Source organism: Pseudonaja textilis, chromosome 3 (genome assembly GCF_049901715.1).
Source record: "Pseudonaja textilis isolate UNSWEBS1 chromosome 3, rPseTex1.2, whole genome shotgun sequence".
In the NCBI taxonomy this organism is placed as follows: Eukaryota; Metazoa; Chordata; class Lepidosauria; order Squamata; family Elapidae; genus Pseudonaja; species Pseudonaja textilis.
This window is the reverse complement of record NC_141992.1, coordinates 129,541,571-129,559,828: the sequence shown is the minus strand read 5'-3', so window position 1 is coordinate 129,559,828 and position 18,258 is coordinate 129,541,571. Positions and strand designations below refer to the sequence as shown.

General features: G+C 36.3%; 1 protein-coding gene across 2 annotated transcripts in view; it reads right to left on the bottom strand.

Annotated features, from left to right (window-relative positions):
• The window catches only part of TNFRSF11A (TNF receptor superfamily member 11a), a 39,389-nt gene extending 21,460 nt beyond the window's left edge, over positions 1 to 17,929 (bottom strand). The window contains exon 1 of one of the 2 annotated variants that reach the window (XM_087930752.1): positions 17,734 to 17,929. In XM_087930752.1, coding sequence (XP_087786878.1) covers positions 17,734 to 17,796 — 63 coding nt within the window. In that variant the 5' untranslated portion in view covers positions 17,797 to 17,929. The remainder of the gene's footprint in view (positions 1 to 17,733) is intronic. The other variant, XM_026701076.2, reaches the window with a different exon arrangement.
• Between the last annotated feature and the right edge of the window lie 329 nt (positions 17,930 to 18,258).

The following is an 18,258-nucleotide window of genomic DNA, read 5'->3' as shown; positions in this document are numbered from 1 at the left end:
AATCATTAAAATCTTAACATCTTTTACACTTCTTTTCAATTAAATATCGTACTTCCTTAAAAACACATATAATCTCCATAATTAATTTTTCCCTTATTTCTCTTCAGATATGTTTTATAAATCATTAAATATACCTTTTATTACATTTATTGACAAGCATTCCACTGAATTACGATAACTATTTTATCAGACATTTTAATCATATTTTCATATTTTCTAAAATTATTTCTGTTTCTAATATAACCATACTATCTTATGTACCTTTGCAGAATCCCTTTTTTCATTAAATTTTCACCCATTATCTCTAAATAGGCCCTGTTTCTCTGTATTTTGTTTCTGTCCTTTATGACTTATTTTCCTTTCTTCCCTCTCATCTTCTCCCTCCCCTTTTTATCCCCTTGTCTCTCTATTTCTAATTCTTTCTTCTGCATTTTCCTCTTCTGTTGCTTTCTGATTTTATACTTATTTTTCACTCTATTTTGGGTGGGGGAGTTGTTTTTCCCAATCTTAAACTTTCCATTTTCTTTCCTCCCTTTCCTTCCCCCCCCCATCTAAGATTACTTGTTCATTAAAGATGGCTTCTTCTTTGTCGCAATCTTCTTGTTCTGCAGGCATTTCTTCTTGTTTCTCATAATTCCAAATCTCCATTTCTAAAAACTGAAATACGAAGCCAAAAGAACCTCTCCCTTCTTGTGCATCTTCTTTGTACTTTTTAAGTTCCATTTTCAGTTCTTCTAAAAGTGGAGCCATTTTAAACAGTTTTAAACAACCACCCGATTGATTTTAGTCATTCAAAACAATAACCAAGAATCCAGAAATCATCAAGTAATCCAGACAGTCCCGAGTTATATCTTCTTATTTCTTTTTTGACTTTCTCTTCCTGGGGATTTTGTTGCAATATTTCAGTTAGAATGTATCTTTTGGAAGTCTTGTTGAGATTTTGCTGTAAGTTCTTTTTTAATTCCAGGCAGTCTCCTCCCTTCCAGATCCTGCCCTTTTATTCTTTTTCTCTCCTTTCCTGTTTTCAAAAGCTGTTAATTATCCAGAAATCTTTATTATCCCTTTGACTTTTTATTTTCAGCATTAAATGCCTATTGATGTCACAGTGGATTTTTTTCCAATTTCTTACTTAAGTCTCTTAGCTGTCAGTTTAGGAAAAGGAGAAAAATACAAAAACAAATCTTTTCCCTTTTCTCTCTCCTTCGCAGCTTAAAAATCTTCTTAGGGAACAATGTTATTGTTTTTTAATAGTTTCAATTCCAGCGTACCTTATTTGTTGCTTTTGCTGTTTCACCCAGTCAACCAAAACTTTTCTCCTCTTATTTTCCTCCTGCACATTCTTTTCCGGTCGAGTTCTTCTTTGTGGTGGCCATTTCTGACCACCGCTGCAATCGCCTTCAGGAAAGGGAGTAATGGCCAGCTGGGGAAGAGAGATGCGGCTTTCCTCAACCCTGCAGGCAGTCTCCCCGCTATTCACCACCTCTACGGGGTGGCTTAGCCCCAAAGCCAGCCGGCTTGGGGAGCTCCAGCGGCTAGCACGGATCGAAGCCTCGCAGAGACAAGGTTTCGGTCTGTCACTGGGGAAGCTCAAACCGGAAGTCTTAGTCCGGCGATATTTTTACTTAGCAACTGAATTGTCAGTTCCAATTCTGGTTGCTAAACTAAAGGACTACCTTTATATGAATATATATAACTGATGACTTGTAACTGCTTTTGGACCTATTTTCTGCCTTTATGTTTAGGTTTACCATATCTGGATGGCTAAAATACTAGATGGCAGCAAAGAGAAACATCAAATTCTTTGCTGCCATTTACAGGTCATCCAAATTTTTGCAACTGGATTTATCTCCTCTTTGACTCCCATTCCTTCTAGGCAGCTATTTTAGGTAGTTCCATATAAAATGATAATATTAAGGCAAACTGTTTGCATTAAGAAAAGTAATATAAGTGCATAATGAATATGGAGATGTCAAACTAATAGCAAGAGCATATGAAGAATGAGCAGAAAAGGACATCACAACCCAACTGTGTCACAACCCAACTGTGGCTGTCCAAGATAGATTAAAGACTTTAAAAACCTATAGGGGTTTTAAAAAGTAGCATTTTCCAGAATATATATTTGTTTTATCTTCATATGTCTTTAGTCAATCGCATTTTGAAATATTACACAAAAACTCGAATTACCACTTTCCTGGGCATATATGGCAGATGCTTCTTTTATAGGCACATATCTTTTTATATAAATTATGTTGACACTGGGGGTGGGGTGGGGTGGGAAATATAAAAGAAGCTTCTTCTGATAGTTCCTGGTTAAACTTCCAACTTATAGTTGAGTAACTTCCAACACATCAGTTCTTTGTAAGTAAACTAAATCAGTATTAATACATGCTTCATAGAGTTTCATTTCATCAGAAGATAATGAAAGTGAGATGGGGAAATTCCCAATTCTCAGCAGTTATAATCTGCTCCCTCCTAACTATGATAAGCAATGAACTATACTTTTGTGATACTTTGCAGTAGTAGTTTGGCACTGTTTGAACAACTTACTCAAATAGTCACACCATCAATGTACCTGGACTTGATTAAAAACTAATGCACTAATGTAATCAACAAATAAGGCAACTCCTTAGCAAAATTTATAACATAACAAAATAGGTCTAATTTTACTGAAGCTTTGGCAGGAAGTCTTTTATGTAAGCATTTTATTCAGGAAAGGGGAGAGTTACAAAACTGAGCCCCTCTGCAGTTTCCCATACAGAAGGGCCTCCACAATCTCAGGAGGCTCTCTCAAAAATAATAATTCCAGATCTCAAATCTAGGAACATAATTGAAGTTAGTATAATCATTCCTATTCCTCCTCCCTATGCACCTCAATGCTCCGCTACTGGAGATTGTCCAGCAAACGCTGGACAGCCAATTACCTGAGATGGTATGAAAATCCCTTCCTGGGCCCTATGATTTGCAGTGTAGAATTGGAGCTTGGTGAAGCGTGATTTCAAATAATGAAATGATACAACCATGTCATGATATCATACTGTAGAGGTAGTCCTCAATTTACAATTGGTCATTTAGTGACCATTCAAAGTCACAGTGGGACTGAAAAAAGTGGCTTATGACTGTTTTCGCTTACAACCATTGCAGCATCCCCATGGTGGTGTGATCAAAATTTGAATGCTTGGCAACTGACTCACATTTACGACGGTTTCAGTGTCCCACAGTCATGTGATCACCTTGTGACAAGCAAAGTCAATGGGAAGTCAGATTCATTGAGCAACCATGTTACTAACTTAAGAACTGCCATGATTCACTTAACAACTCTGGCAACAAACCCGTAAAATGGGGCAAAACTCACTTAACAAATGTTCTCGCTTAGCAACAGAAGTATTAGGTTCAATTGTGCCCATAAGTCGAGGACTATCTGTAACTATATAATTTCTAAAACAGTTAGCTAGACAAAGGAGTTATTATGAAGAAAAATAGACAAAGGACTCAAAGCAATTGATATATTTTTATTCTGATGAGATTACCTATGAAATGTTTGCAAAAAAATTACCAAGCTCAGATAGAACTAAGGATCCCATATTTTATTATTTGTAATTAAACTCAGCTCAATTTCTAAAGAACAAATGGCAGAGAACAGCCATTTTTCTGATTTGTGTTCCTTTCTGGTGCTGCCCATCACTACAACTATCACAATGTCTTGCATGATGTAGATTTGTGAGTAATTAAAATATCCCATAGGTCCTGTTCAAGTAAACTAACTTTGTATGAGTAAGTATAACTACCGTATATTATAGCACCTTCTGTCAAGTCACCTAAATGTTTTGATTTTGTTCACATCACCAAAACACATGAAATTGCTTATGTGGCTTTGGCCATTGTGGTTTATTCAATAATCTTGATAATTAAGGACAGGTAGAACTTTGAATGACTAGGAAACTGAGCTTCAGCCTCCTCCAAACAGCTCTAAGGAGTGAAAATAATTTAATATAAAATGTTAATTGTCTAGTATTCTTGTTAATAATATGTCCAAACTCTCGATTTAAATAACACTGATTTTTAAAAATAATAATTTCAATGCAACAATTCAGCAGAAAAGGGGCTAAGGAAACATATGCTATCATGGAGATTCGATCCAACATAAATCTATTAAAGCTATATCAATAGGACAAAGTCTGTGACCCATTACCATGTGGTGACATTATTATTCTGGATATCTCAATTGATTTACCACTGTTAATATTAATTAAGCATATGCCACGTCTCTTATGCAATAGATTATTTGCAATAAGATATGCAAATATCCTAGGGGAAATTTTACAACAAAGTCAGAAAAATAGCAATAAAACAATAATATCTTCAGTACAAGGTTCATCATATCCAGGCAAATGGGAAGCTGTCACAAATAGCTGCGGCAGCCACAGAGACAACATGTCTCCAAATTCTCAAAAGATGACAATATTAAGAGTAAGGACCTGGAGCACCCACCTATCCAACTTAAGAGATACTCTTAAGGGACAGGAAGTCCTGCAATATGCACACTTTTTTTTTTACTCAAGCACCTGGTACTTACAAAGTTTGCATTCATAAAATGTGATTTGAAATAAAATCATGCTTTGTTCAGTCTGAAAGTTCCTCTTTATCACAGAGATTTAACAAAGACGTAGAGGTAAACAAGGGCAAAGTCCTTTACTTTAAGGAACAATTTGTAAAATGCCAAAGAAAACAGAGTCAAATTGTAAAGAGTAGCAGGAAACCTACACACACTCAAACCAGTTCCTTTTTTTTCTTTCTTTCTTTTTTAGTATCATAGTAACTCATAAATCGATTCTCCAAACTTTTGTAACAAAAGGAAGTCTTGTTGCTACACGTTTTAAACTACTCTCTACCTTCTTTGAAGATGAATGTTTCTATAAAGAATTCGTTTACTTCCTTGATAGCCAGTCCACAATAAAGCGATATAGTCTTTTTATCGCTTTATTGTGGACTGGCTATCAAGGAAGTAAATATATTATGATGTACAAGCAGACACCCCCTCCCCCCAAAAAACCCTACCTTGCCCCTTACTTATCTTGATGAATTTATTGGTAGACTTTTAATGCTTTATAGTATAACACAGTACATAAGTACACTAATGCATTGCAATATAAGTATTTATAACCAGGATAAAGTTGCATTTAATTCAGTGGGACTTATCTCCAGCTTCAGCATGCACAAAATTGTAGTTTTCACTTCTAAGTCAGATGTATTTTTTCCTCTACAAGAAATCCGTCACTTCAGCTATATTTAACAGTAGATATATTTAATAATAAACAAACCAGAAGCATTTTAGCAATGCTAGTGAAAATAATATAATGGTTCTCCTAGAGTTCCCTCTATTTGTGCGGTCTGGCATCCCTTCTCCCCTCATATTAATTTACTTTACTATTTTACACACACACACACACACACACACACCACTTTGGGACATGCATCTAGCAACAGGCCCCTGGACATAGTATAAAATGTTTCAAATGAATAAAAAACAGCCAAAAGTAAAATGGATAAATTGGTATCAGATGATGTAGAAATTAGATGAAATACATAAAACATGCATTGATTAATCATATTTTTTATTACCATAGAAGAAATTTCCCCAAAGAGTATACTCTTGTAAAATGTTCCTTTTAAGTGGGTTACACTCATACTTCCACATGGGGTATATATTTGCAAGATCTGTCGGTCAGAATCCTGGCTAGCAGAGATCAATTAGAAAAATCCTAACTTTATACTCAATACTATTCTTTCCCCGTTGTCCGGTACTGTTGTAAAAATACATAAAGAAGTCAGTACAATAGGAAATGACTGTATCAGCAGAATCCAACTAACTACATTTGAAAGGATTTTTCAAAAATATTTTAAAAATTATGAAAAATTATTGTCATGTGACAAGCAAAGACATTTTGGAGTAAGACCCATATTTTAATACAGAAAATTCTTAAAATAAAGATAAAGATGAAACCAGAAACTTTTCTTTTGGGTTTAGTGGAAAAAGACTTGGGGAAAATTTTTTGGAACTTTGATCTTACAGTTTATGTTGACATCAACAAGGCTACTATACCCACAAAAATGGGATGACATTTCGATTCCCACCTTGGACAAATGCCTACAGAAGCTGATGGAGTTGGCAGAAACAGTTAAATTGACTGTTTTGATCAAAGAAAAGAATATAAGTACTTTTAGTGCTACATGGAGACCGCTTCTGGACTTTGTGCTTGAGGTGGAAAACAAATGAAACGTTGACTTTGGTTTTTATTAGACTGATCAGTAAAGAGATAAAGTTTTAATAGAAATGGCTAATTTATATTATTATGGAAAACTAAAAAGTTGGGGTTCGATGTTAAATGCTTTATTTTACTGCAGCAGAGAGAATCAGTATTCAATGCTTCTTTTTTTCTTTTTCTCCCTCCCCCCTTCACTTCTCTTCCCCCTTCTCCCCCTCACTGTCTTCCTATTTGGTTTGGCATTTTTGCATTTTATTCTATGATCTAATTAAAAGTTTAAAGAGAAAAAAATAGTTAAAAATTATTAGTCAATGTCACTTAAATTGTGCATCCACAGGCCACTAAACTTACTTTTCGCTCAGTTGATTGTGAGCAAGGCACATTTTTGATAGAGGATAGAGTTGCACTATTCCTCCTTTTTTTTTTAAAGGGAAATAAAACCTGACCAAGCAATCTAGGGAATTTCCATGGGTGTTTTGATGGACCTATGTGAGCCAATAATGTTGCAGATTATTTTTTTTATAATACTAAGATCATTTAAAAAGCTGTTTGTTTCAACTCCACCTGTTGTGCAAAGTAACCATATCAATTTGAAGTCAGCAAGACACAACCTGCTGTGATAAGCTGTTGTAAGTACCAGATGGAGTATAAAAACCTGGCACCTTTAAAGCATACAATTAGCTGTTCAGATGGATCACGGTTTTCAATTTTGTCATTAGACAGTAAAGGCCATGAGTTTTGACTTTTTTATTTTAATAAGATCTTGGTGGAAGACTCTTAATTACACTAGATATCAGCAATTAACCAATGGACCCTAATAATCAGCCCAGGTAGCTTGATTGTAGAATGAAAAGCTATTTTTGTTATTCATTGGTCTTTATAAAATATTTATATAAATATAATATTTATTCAAAGAGCAGTACACTGTTGGGGTAATATAATCCTCTTCCTATCTATCTGAACAAGAACGGTATCAATAGATGAATATCATTACATGTAGTCCTCAACTTATGACCACAACTGAGCCCAAAATGTATGTTAAGTGAGTTTTGCCCCATTCTACAACCTTTCTTGCCAAAGTTGTTAGGTGAATCACTGCAGTTGTTAAATTAGTAACATGGTTGTTAAGTGAATCTGGCTTTTCCATTGATATTGTTTGTCAGAAGGTCACAAAAAGGGATCACATGACCCCGGGTCACAGCAAAGGTCATAAGTATGAATCAGTTGTCCAGCACTTGAATTTTGATCACAAGATCCTGGGGATGCTACAAAGGTCATAACTAACTTTGAATGGTCACTAAATGAACTGTTGTAAGTCGAGGATTACCTGTACTCTTTTTTTATTACAGGTGATATACAGTGGTCTTGCTCAAACTATGGCATGCAGTTATGATGCCACCAAGCTCCAATTGCAAAGTTGGATCTTGAACTCAAGTGGATGAGCAGAATGACAGTTTTTTTACCGTTCCTCCACCATCAATAACTTTTTAATCAGTTTAAATTTTTAGTGTGTGTATATCCAAAACAGAAGTGAAACTTGGTGGAGTTAATTTTGGGGAGATAATTTTAGTTTTCCTAGGAAGTTCCATTTTCAAGCCAAAGGATTTTCTTTCTGTTCACTGAACTTCATCTCTCTCTCTCTCTCTCTCTCTCTCCCTCCCTCTTTTAAAAAGGCAGTAATTGCTGGGAAAGAATAGCTATTTATTCCATTATAATATTTATTCCATGCTCTGTTAAAGAATTGAGGAGACATGCACAACTACCACATATACTTGCATATAAGCCAAACCTTGATTTTAAACCCAAATACATGAAAAATGTGCTACCTGTGGAAAAGCTGACCCTCACCATTTTTCTATGTTTTTTTTTCATAATTTCAGAAGAAATTTCCCATCTGCAGATAAGCGAAGCCCTATTTTTGGGTGTGTGTGTGTGTGTGTTATTCTTGGTTTATTTGCATGTACAGGTAATTCAGTTTGTTTAGTGACCCTTTGAAGTTATAATGGCACTGAAAAAAGTGACTTGTGACAATTTTTCACACTTATGACCATTGCAGCATCCCCCATGGTCACATGATCAAAATTTGGATGGTTGGCAACTGACTCATATTTATGCTGGTTGCAGTGTCCTGGGGTCATGTGATTACCTTTTATGAGCTTCTGACAAGCAAGGTCAATGGGGAAGCCAGATTCACTTAACAACCATGTTACTAACTTAACAATCACAGTGTTTCACTTAACAACTGTGACAGGAAAGGTCATAAAATGGGGCAAAATTCACTTAAGAAATATCTCACTTAGCAACAAAAAATTTGGGCTCCGCTGTAGTCGTAAATCAAGGACAATGTGATGACCCAGGGTGGGATACAAAATAAACAGTCACATAAACAGTCCCTTTTATTCCTTCACTTTGCTTCAAAGCTCCAAATATCTTGACTGGAGACAAAAAACTCTTCCACAAGCAGTTATGGAAAGGAGGAAATGCTGTTTAAATTAAAAATGCTTGTAAATCATAAAGAGTAAAACAACAAAAACCGCACTGAAACAATTAAAGGAACTAGGCAAGATAAGGGCTTGAAGACATCCACAGATATCGGAACACACACTGGGAAGGACGCCAAACTCAGAGAAGAATGACAAACTAGAGATATTTCCACGCTTTGCTTCCAACACTGGCCCATACGCATGTCTGTCCTTTTAACCAGTTCTCACAACTGCAGCCCATGAAGAGGATCAAGGCCCTTTCCTCCCCTATAGATCATGACATTCCTGTCTCTCCCTTATCCTCTCCTCCCTGCGTGCCCTAGGATGGAGAGGGGATGGGCCTGGGTCTTCGTCTGACTGCCCAGCCGGCCTCTGCCCTTCCCCAGCCTCCTCCACAATCTCTGGAGTCACACTTCCACTCCCTGTTGGCTGTTTCTCCTCTCCCACAGAGTCAGTCTCCAACAGGGGCATGACAGATTACCTGTATATACAATATTTCTCAAAGACTACAAAACAATGGATTATGCTTAAATTTTTAAACAAAACTGAGAAGTTCAAGTCTGGATGACTACTACATGATAGCAAAGGCCACAACTCCTTCCTACCATCTGGTTGCTGCTTGGATTGTTGCTGCTTAGATGTAGTATCCTTCTGATTGCATATTGCATCACTAAAGGACCTTTCTTCAATCCAGATAATTGTTTTGTAGCCATTTTAGTTTTTATTTAACTTAAAGTAGAAGAACAAATGTAGGAAGTCTGCTGTAGCAAATCATCTTGAAATGCACATTGCTAGGACAGTAACTTAATCACCTTTACAATAGTAAATCTGGTATCGCAGATTAAAGAAAAGCCCACCTTTTTTTCCTTATGTTTCATGCCCCTATAAATTTTATTTTCATATATCTTACATTTATGAATTATATTCATTTAATAAGACTGAAAAATGTAGCACTAGCAGGTAAGAATTGCCTATTAAGAAAAAGAACCTGAAACATAAAATATTAATTGTATTCAGTCACTACTTAATCAATATTAACTGTAATTAACCATTTGCCTAATTGAAGTACCCAAGGGTAGAAACTGTGTTCTGTTTATTTCATCCAAAATCCATATGGTCATGAACCCTTAAAAACTCAGGAGCTGGCTTAATTTAAATAAAACATTTCATTTTCTCAGATATGACCTAAAAGAGACTCTGCTGCTCCACATATTCACTTCCAGGTCTATAATTCAAAACAATTCTTAAACCATGAAGGAAATGGTTTTCATGATGTCAACTTTCCAATGAAGCTTTTTTAACCACATCACAAATTTCCATCCCATAAAGCAAATATACAATTAGGAAATGCAACAAGCTAAAGCAAAACGAAAAAAAAAATCATTACTTCTCTTTTTTTTTTTAAAAAAAAAAAAAGAGGGATGTGAAAACTTTAAAATGTGAGGAAATCAATGCACCGGGAGTTGTCTTCGTATAATACCCAATAAAGATAGAGAAGCTCATAATTAAATAATTTAAATAAATGGTCAAGGCAAAGTTTCCCTGTTCAGTCATATCCGACTATAGGGGGTGATGTTCATCTCCATTTCTTTGCTGAGGGAACTAATGTTATCTGAGGATATTTCCATGGTCATGTACCCAGGAAGATGATTCACTGAGGCACAAAGAATAGAGTTATCTTCTCACTGAAGTGGTACCTATTTACCTACTCGCATTTACATGCTTTTGAACGGCTAGAGGAGGAGGAGCTGAGGCAAGAAAAGAAGCTCACTCCATCATGCAGCATTCAGGTCTTGAACCTGGGGCCAAGCTCAGTGTCTTTAACTGGTGAGCCACTTAAATCATCTAACTATCTGTAGTTAACTGAAAAGTTTAAAAAATGAGTATGCTTCAAGTTCAATTTTTTAAAGGAAAATTAAGCACATGCTTCTGCCTTTAGTGGAATAAATATATTTCAACTACTATATGGATATACAGGATTAAATGCTATAGCGCTAAAGAAACATAGCATAAAAACTCTCATTTCTTTTAAATCCAGTTTGTTAAATGTCATAGTGATCATGATTCACATAAAAAATTAAGAATGTTTACAAGCTGAGCTCACATATTTTGTTAAGCCAAATACAAAGACCATAATGAATCCAGCTTTTGATTAAAGAGCAAGCCCACTCATTGAACTGTGATTTGTTAATAAGTAAGCATGTGTAGAATGTCTTAACTTTTAGACAAAACTTCTATCCATGCTTGCTTATTAAGAAACCCCACTGCATCTATAATTTACTTAATGATAAGTGGTGATTAGGTAGCTTCTTTTAGCACAGATAAATCTCACTTGTACACAAGGCGATAGTGGATGTTAGGAAACTCATTTATTCTAAAATTATAGTTGACTGCTACAGTTCATGTTAATTTGCAGAAATTTTAAGTTGTAGAAGCAAAGGTATCAATGATTTTAAAAGAATATTTAGTTAAGTTTTTAGCAGTACCATTGTTAATTTTTATGATTAAATAAGCAGCTTGATATTTCATTCAGTTGTATGAGCCCGTCAAATTGAGAGCCACTTTGGTCTAGTGGTTAAGGCACCAGGCTAGAAACCAGAAAACTGAGATTTCCCACCTTGGGTACAAATCCTGACAGGTGACTTTGGGCTATTTTTGGTTGATCTGAAAAAAGTGGATCCTGCAGTTGTGTGAAAACACTAGGGAAGAGAGACTCTCACTTAATTCAGGAATAATAATATTGCAATCAGAAAAAAATTGTAGAGACAAACTGATATACAAACATTTTATTCCCATGGAACCATCCTGGTGTTTACAGCAGTAGAGCCAGTACAATGTTCCCCTTGTATCTCAAACCTATCTGGAACTTTTGTTTGCATTTCTGATTTTCTTTCTCAGCCTTTTTCAGTTCCATTGTCTTTTTCCTAATAATATTTCTAGTCACTGAATTTTCACTTAATCTGTGGGATTAAGTGAAAATTCTGTTTGGGAGCTGGAGTGAGCATCTTCCATCTTTATGCTTTAACCTTGCAAATATAAATTTCATTTAACTCTGTATGTGTACACACACACCCAAAATGTATAGTCATGTATACATGTATGCATGTCCATGAAAATCCATACAGAAGAAAAAAAATTACTGGCAATTACTTTATTCAGAACAAAAAGGTGGAGCAATTGTCCACTGGCAGATTATGATACCCTGCAGTCCAGACTATTTGCAAATATTACCAAGATAACTTAGTCTGGACAGGACTTTCTTAAACTGGTTTAGACTCAAGTCAGCATGAACACAAGCCAGAAGCAAGTTCAACCACAAGTGCAGCTAGACCCTCCCTTAGAGCACTCTGATTGCCATAGAGTTGACTGGGGCTACCAACCATGGGAAGATGGGCCTATGTGTGGCACAGGGATCGATACTTCCTCTCCTCTTATTTAACATCTACATGAAGCCAAATGCCAGCATGGAGTTAGGTGTCAATAGGCTGAACAAAAAATGTGGTGGAGATTCTGCCCATTGCCTGGAGCTCTAAGGACATGGGGTCAATCCTAGCAAGAGAGAGTAAGCTTTGGATGAAGAAGCTTTCCAATTCCAGCCACTCTTTGTTTTTGGTCTTTAATAGAGTTGCGCAGAGCTGGTTTGCAATCTGGGGACCTCTGGAATACTCACTCATGCCTTAGTCACTTCACAGTTGGATTATGCCATTGCATTCTACATTGATTGTCCTTGAAAGCCATCCAGAAACTTCAAGTGGCCCAGGTATGAGAGACATGTGGTTTGTACATTTAATATCTCTGCTCCATGACCTGCATTGATACTGGTTTGTTTCTAGGTGCAATTCAAGCTGCTGGCTACCAACTTTGAAGACCTTCATGTTTCAGGGTCAAGATATCTGTGGGACTGATACCTCCTTCTCTGTGTGGTATTTGCTGTCATTTGAGATCTAGAAGAATAGGTTCCCTATAGATTCTGACTCTTTGGAAATGCCATCTGCAAGGATCCCATAGTTAAGCCTCAAGAGTTACTGCACCAATTCTCAGGAACAGATTCACTCAATATCACACATGCCCCACTCCTGTTAATTTTCTGTAATGCAACAAACACCTGGTTGCTTCAGGACAACTTCAATGTTTGAAAATATGTTCTTCTTTTTAGAAATTGAAGGGATATGAGTTATGACTGTCCTCCGATATTTGAGTATTCTGTATAAATACTCAGTATTTGGATATTCTATATTACATGTTTGCTGTTGTTTAGTTTTTAACCTTTTTTTAATCAAAGGTTATCCATTCAGCTGGCTTTGTGCCTAAGGAAGGACTAGAACTCTCTGTCTTTTGGTTTCTAGCCTGGTGCCCTAACCATTGGTGCATTATACTATTATGTGCAGGATGAAAAAAATATTTTAAATGCTCTAAAAAAATAAGCTTTCTGATTTTAGAAAAATTGCTAATTATTCGTATACTGCTAATAGTAGTAGGAGCAATAGCTTCACTGTTATGTTATATATTTATTACATCATCAAAACTGTGTTGGCAGCAGAGGTCTAATCTACATTTAAAAAATAGCCAGTCCAGAGAAAAACATCATCCTTACATAATTCTATACCACAATATTATTAATACAAAATATTTCTTCACATGCTTTGCTTTACTGGTACCTTCATTTTTGCACTATGATTTTTTTAAAAAAATATGTGACTGCTTACCTTTTTGAATTAATGTATTTTTTCTCCCTTCCCTTTTCCAAAAGTGCAATTATAACACATGGAATGAATAACAATATTGTTCTTTACACTATCTGTCTATAAAAAAGAATAAGGAACTTGTTGTCAGGATGTGGTTGAATCCTAAGATTTAGTAAGACTCAGGGAGGAAGTAGTGACTTGAATTGCTGACAGTACATACAACTGTAATAATTAATACGAAAACATTTCGGGAAGGCATAAATTTTGGTGCTCTTATATATTCAACATCAAACAAATAAAAGAAATAAATCTTACCTCATGCATTCCCCTCTTAATTATCAGGAGGCAAAGCATTATGCAAAAATAAAAAAACACACAAAACCTAGTATGATTTGTGGAAACAACAAAAAGATTAGGATTTCCAGTCATTTTCTCTTCTTAATCTAATGGAAAAAAAAAAGGGGGGGGGAGCATATTGTACTTCATGTTTCATCCTTGACCCTGAAATCAAAAAAGTATAATGTGGAGATATTCATTAAGATTTTTCTGCTTGTCATCTCATCTCAGTTAATTGTAAAGCCAAGATAACTAACACTGACTGGTCTTGGAACTAACGTGTAAGAGAACAGGTTATGGGGCTTAGTGACATACTCTATTACACATTATTTACTCTTTCTCTCACAGATATTACAACGGCTGTTGCATGTTTTTCGCTATTTGGCACAATGCAACTGCAACAATTACGTCTACAGTATTGCACCTTAATTATATTATCATTAACTGTAGCTTGATCGTAAGGCTTGATTAATGCAGTATGGGGAATGGAATTTAAAAGATTGGAGTCCTTTTCTGTCACTCTAAAGACCCATAGATTAATGTCGATGTTCTATTGTGGATTGTTCCATTCTATATTGCATATTTGTGTGTGTGTGTGTGTGGGGGGGGAGATATTAAAGCTTTACCAAAAGAATGAACTCCATTGCAAAAGGTGCATTTTGATTGCACATTAATGGATTCAATCAACAGTTTCAGAAATAATATGGAAAGTGTCAGATTTATAATTTTAGTTTTAAATGTTAAGTCTTCTCTTAATAATTAGAGAATACTTGTATAATTTATTAGTTCACTGAACTCTGAATCTGGAGAACACTTTCAAACTATTATTAATCACATTGCAAGTTAATGAATTACTAACTTTTCTAGACTTTTAATTGTTTTCCTTATTAGCTTTCACAACTCTTAATTAATATTATATCGTTATATCACACATACACACACAGAGTAATGCATACAAATTGAATGCTTATTATATATCTGTATTTTATGCATATGGAAAGACTAAATATAAATCAGTGATAAAGTAAAATGGAAAACAGATTATTATAGCATAATACCGGTACATACCAATGAATACAGAATAAAAATAATTGAATTATGGCTTTTCAATTCATATATGGATAAAATAAAATAAACAACAGGACTTATTTGAGATGATGGTTTTAACATAAGGGGGAGCCCAAAGTATTAAAACAGGGTCCCCAAACTTGGCAGCTATGCTGGCTAGAGAATTCTGGGAGTTGAAATCCAAAAGTTTGGAGACATCTGTATTAAAATAATAGAGATGTACCAAGATCCAGGTTCAAAGGCAAAATGTAACTCAGAATGTACCTGGTAACAGATGTATTTAAAGTGGCTGTATCTTTTCCTGGGCACATGTACATGCCCTCTGCTGGTGGCACACAATTCCCAGAAAAAAATGTTTTGGGTTTACGATGTTCTCAACACATTCACAGATGCTCCGGATCATACTTTGCCTTTCAAATATATTTAGAAAACAGTGTAATTATAAGGAATAGTAATTATAATGAATTTTTAAGAGTCCCAAAGTGAAATGTTGGGATCTTGATATTTATTGAACTTGCTTTTCTTCTTGTAGACTTATCATTACTAAACATCATTAAAACATCATCAAAATACTGTCAATGTTAGCTAGAACGGCAAGCAAATATCTGTAAGAAAAACACACAGCTCAAGGAACACCAACCCTGCCATATCCTTGAGTCTTCAAAGCACTTCATACACATTATATGGACTTTCTAGAACAATATATATTGGTCCAGTATTGATTCTTGGGAGGGTAAGAAATACTACTAAGATATATTACAAGTAGGTGGCTGTATATGATTTATAGTTATTGGCTATGTTAATAAGAAAGGTAAAATTGAACACAATTACTTCCTCATCCATAGCACGTTCTATACTAGGAGTATAGTACTACTATGTACTGTATTTGACTTATTCTACACTTAAGAAGCACAAAAGCATTTAATAATGTATATGCTTGACCTTTCTAGAAGAATAACATAGATTTCTTCAAAAATTTCTTGAAGATTATCACATTTAACTCAGAGCAGCTCAAACTTCTTGAACATTTTAAAATATTTTAAAAAAAACAAAACATTTTTTTAAAAAGATTGCACTTTAGCTGAGAATAATGGAGTCAAACCTCAGTGGGAATGAAACAAGAGACTCACCCATACACACACACACATGTATATATATATATATATAAAACATCTTAATGTTTAAATACAGAGTAGTTTACAGGGTAGCTTCTCAAGGGAAGTGGTGAAAGCCACAACACCAGAGATTTTTCCAGCTGGAAATCTGTTCCTAAAGACTGACAGAGGTCAAAACCACTGCTGGGTGAACTATACAAACTGTTCCCAGTGAAGGTTTGAAAACACAAACATGAGTACTGTACAGTAAGCAGATAGTCGTGCTTTGTACGCATACTAATACACTATTTTTCAGCACATGCAAACTACATTCTACAATACTCTAATCTTCCACTATAAAGCTTTACTGGGTGCACATATCCTGAGAAAGATGGCAAGGAATGGCTTGTTTTTCAAAATTTACTGAAGTAAGAATACTAGCATGAGATTTTACCATGAGAGTTGAAGGAAATTGGAAACATTAAAAAGAATGTTCCTTTTTAAAAAAAAAACTCTGAAGCTTATTATGCTATTCTTTGCAGAATATATGTCCCTGCTGAAGAGGGCTTTTGATTTGCTGGAATATATCTGTACTTAGTTTGTTCATTTCAGTTCTAATCCTTGATTCCCCCTGTGTACCTGAAGAAAGAGGAAGTCCAGCCAGAAGAAATGATTTCTTCCTCTCCACCCCCACTTCTACTACAACTCATCTATCATTACAATAACTGGAAGAAGGTCCAACTTGTGCATTCAAATTAATTCCTTTAAACTTAGTGGCCTGGTTCACATACTTTGCTGAACTACAGTTTCTTAAATAATCCATAATCAATTGCTTTCATGTGCACAACATGCTTAACCACAAGTGATGGATGGCAAACCCTTGTGGCAAGGTTTGTACAACATGTGAGGCTGAACCGAAGACAAAATTACAGTTTAGTACAGTGTAGTGCAACTATCGAGTAGAGCTTGTTTCACAAAATATTTGTGTAGGATACCAGCACTAATACAATGCAACAGTGAACTGATTGTAGATGAAGTTAGCAGAGATCGGTTGGAATCAATGGGAAAAGTTAATAATTACTATAATTATAATTTTCAGCCCCATTAATGTCACTAGGAATTAAAGACAATTAATTATCCACTTCTACCCCACCTCTGAGGATCTATGCAAAAAACAAGACAGGATTTCAGTGAGAGCATTCCAAGTGAATGTCTATGAAGATTCTCACTCATCCAAGTCATACATGGTTGTTCCAAAGGTGCTTTTTCAAGAGGCCGCTGGATTTTTTGGTTTGTCCTTGACGACGTTTCACTTCTCATCCAAGAAGAAGTGAAACGTCTTCAAAGAAAAACCAGAAAGTCCAGTTGCCTCTGGAAAAAGCACCTTTGGGATTCCAAGTGAATGCATTAATACAACTGAACCGTTAAGCCCGCTGTTACTTGCACCATTTACAGGTACAGCCCATCCTTGGTGCCAATATAAAAGACCCCCCCACCCCAAATCTGCTGTGTGGCGGAGGCGTGGGGGGCGGCTGTTCCCGGAAAGGAAAATATCTATATACGATCGCTAGGAGTCTAAAACGACCCGACGGCACATAATCGATCTTAATCAATGTAAAGAAAGACCCACGCTCGCAATCACAAATGCACAGAGAGGTCAGAGAATGAAGCGACCTATATGCGTGTGGTTTAGCTTTCGAAACGGACGGTCACCGAATAAAACCAACCCAGCGGGAAGCTCGCTCGAGGAGGTGCGAGGAAGACCCCCCCGCGCGCCTCCCCTCGCATCTCGCCGCAGCCTTACCTGCACGCCAGGTACGACAGTGGTGAAAAGAAGCGCTAGCCAGCAGCTCCGCGGAATTGCCATAGTCGGTGGAATCACCGGGGCTGAGCCGAAAACAAATTTCCCCGCAAGCCCAGGCGTCGAGCCACTTCTTCCCTGGCTCGAGCGCCAGCCCGGAGTGAAGAGCAGAAGGCGGGGAGGGAAAGCCCGCCTCTTCGGCTTCGGCGGCTCATGCGGTTTTCCTGAGGGCGGAGGGCGGGCTTTTCCCTGTCAGGTGCCATATAGATTTCTTTAGTGCTCCGCCTCGTGAGGGGGAATGCTGTATGCTTCCTGCCTCCGCGCCAGTGAGGTTGCTTCGTTCAAAGCGGACTTTGCTTCGCATAGAATAAATCCTTCCATTCCCTACCAGTCAGAGCTGAAGAAGCTTCTTGGATGAGAAGCAAAATGTCTTCAAAGAAAAAATAGAAAGTCCAGTTGCCTCGTGAAAAAGCACATTTGGGACCACCATGACCTGGATGACTGAGAAATCTGCATAGACACTTTGCT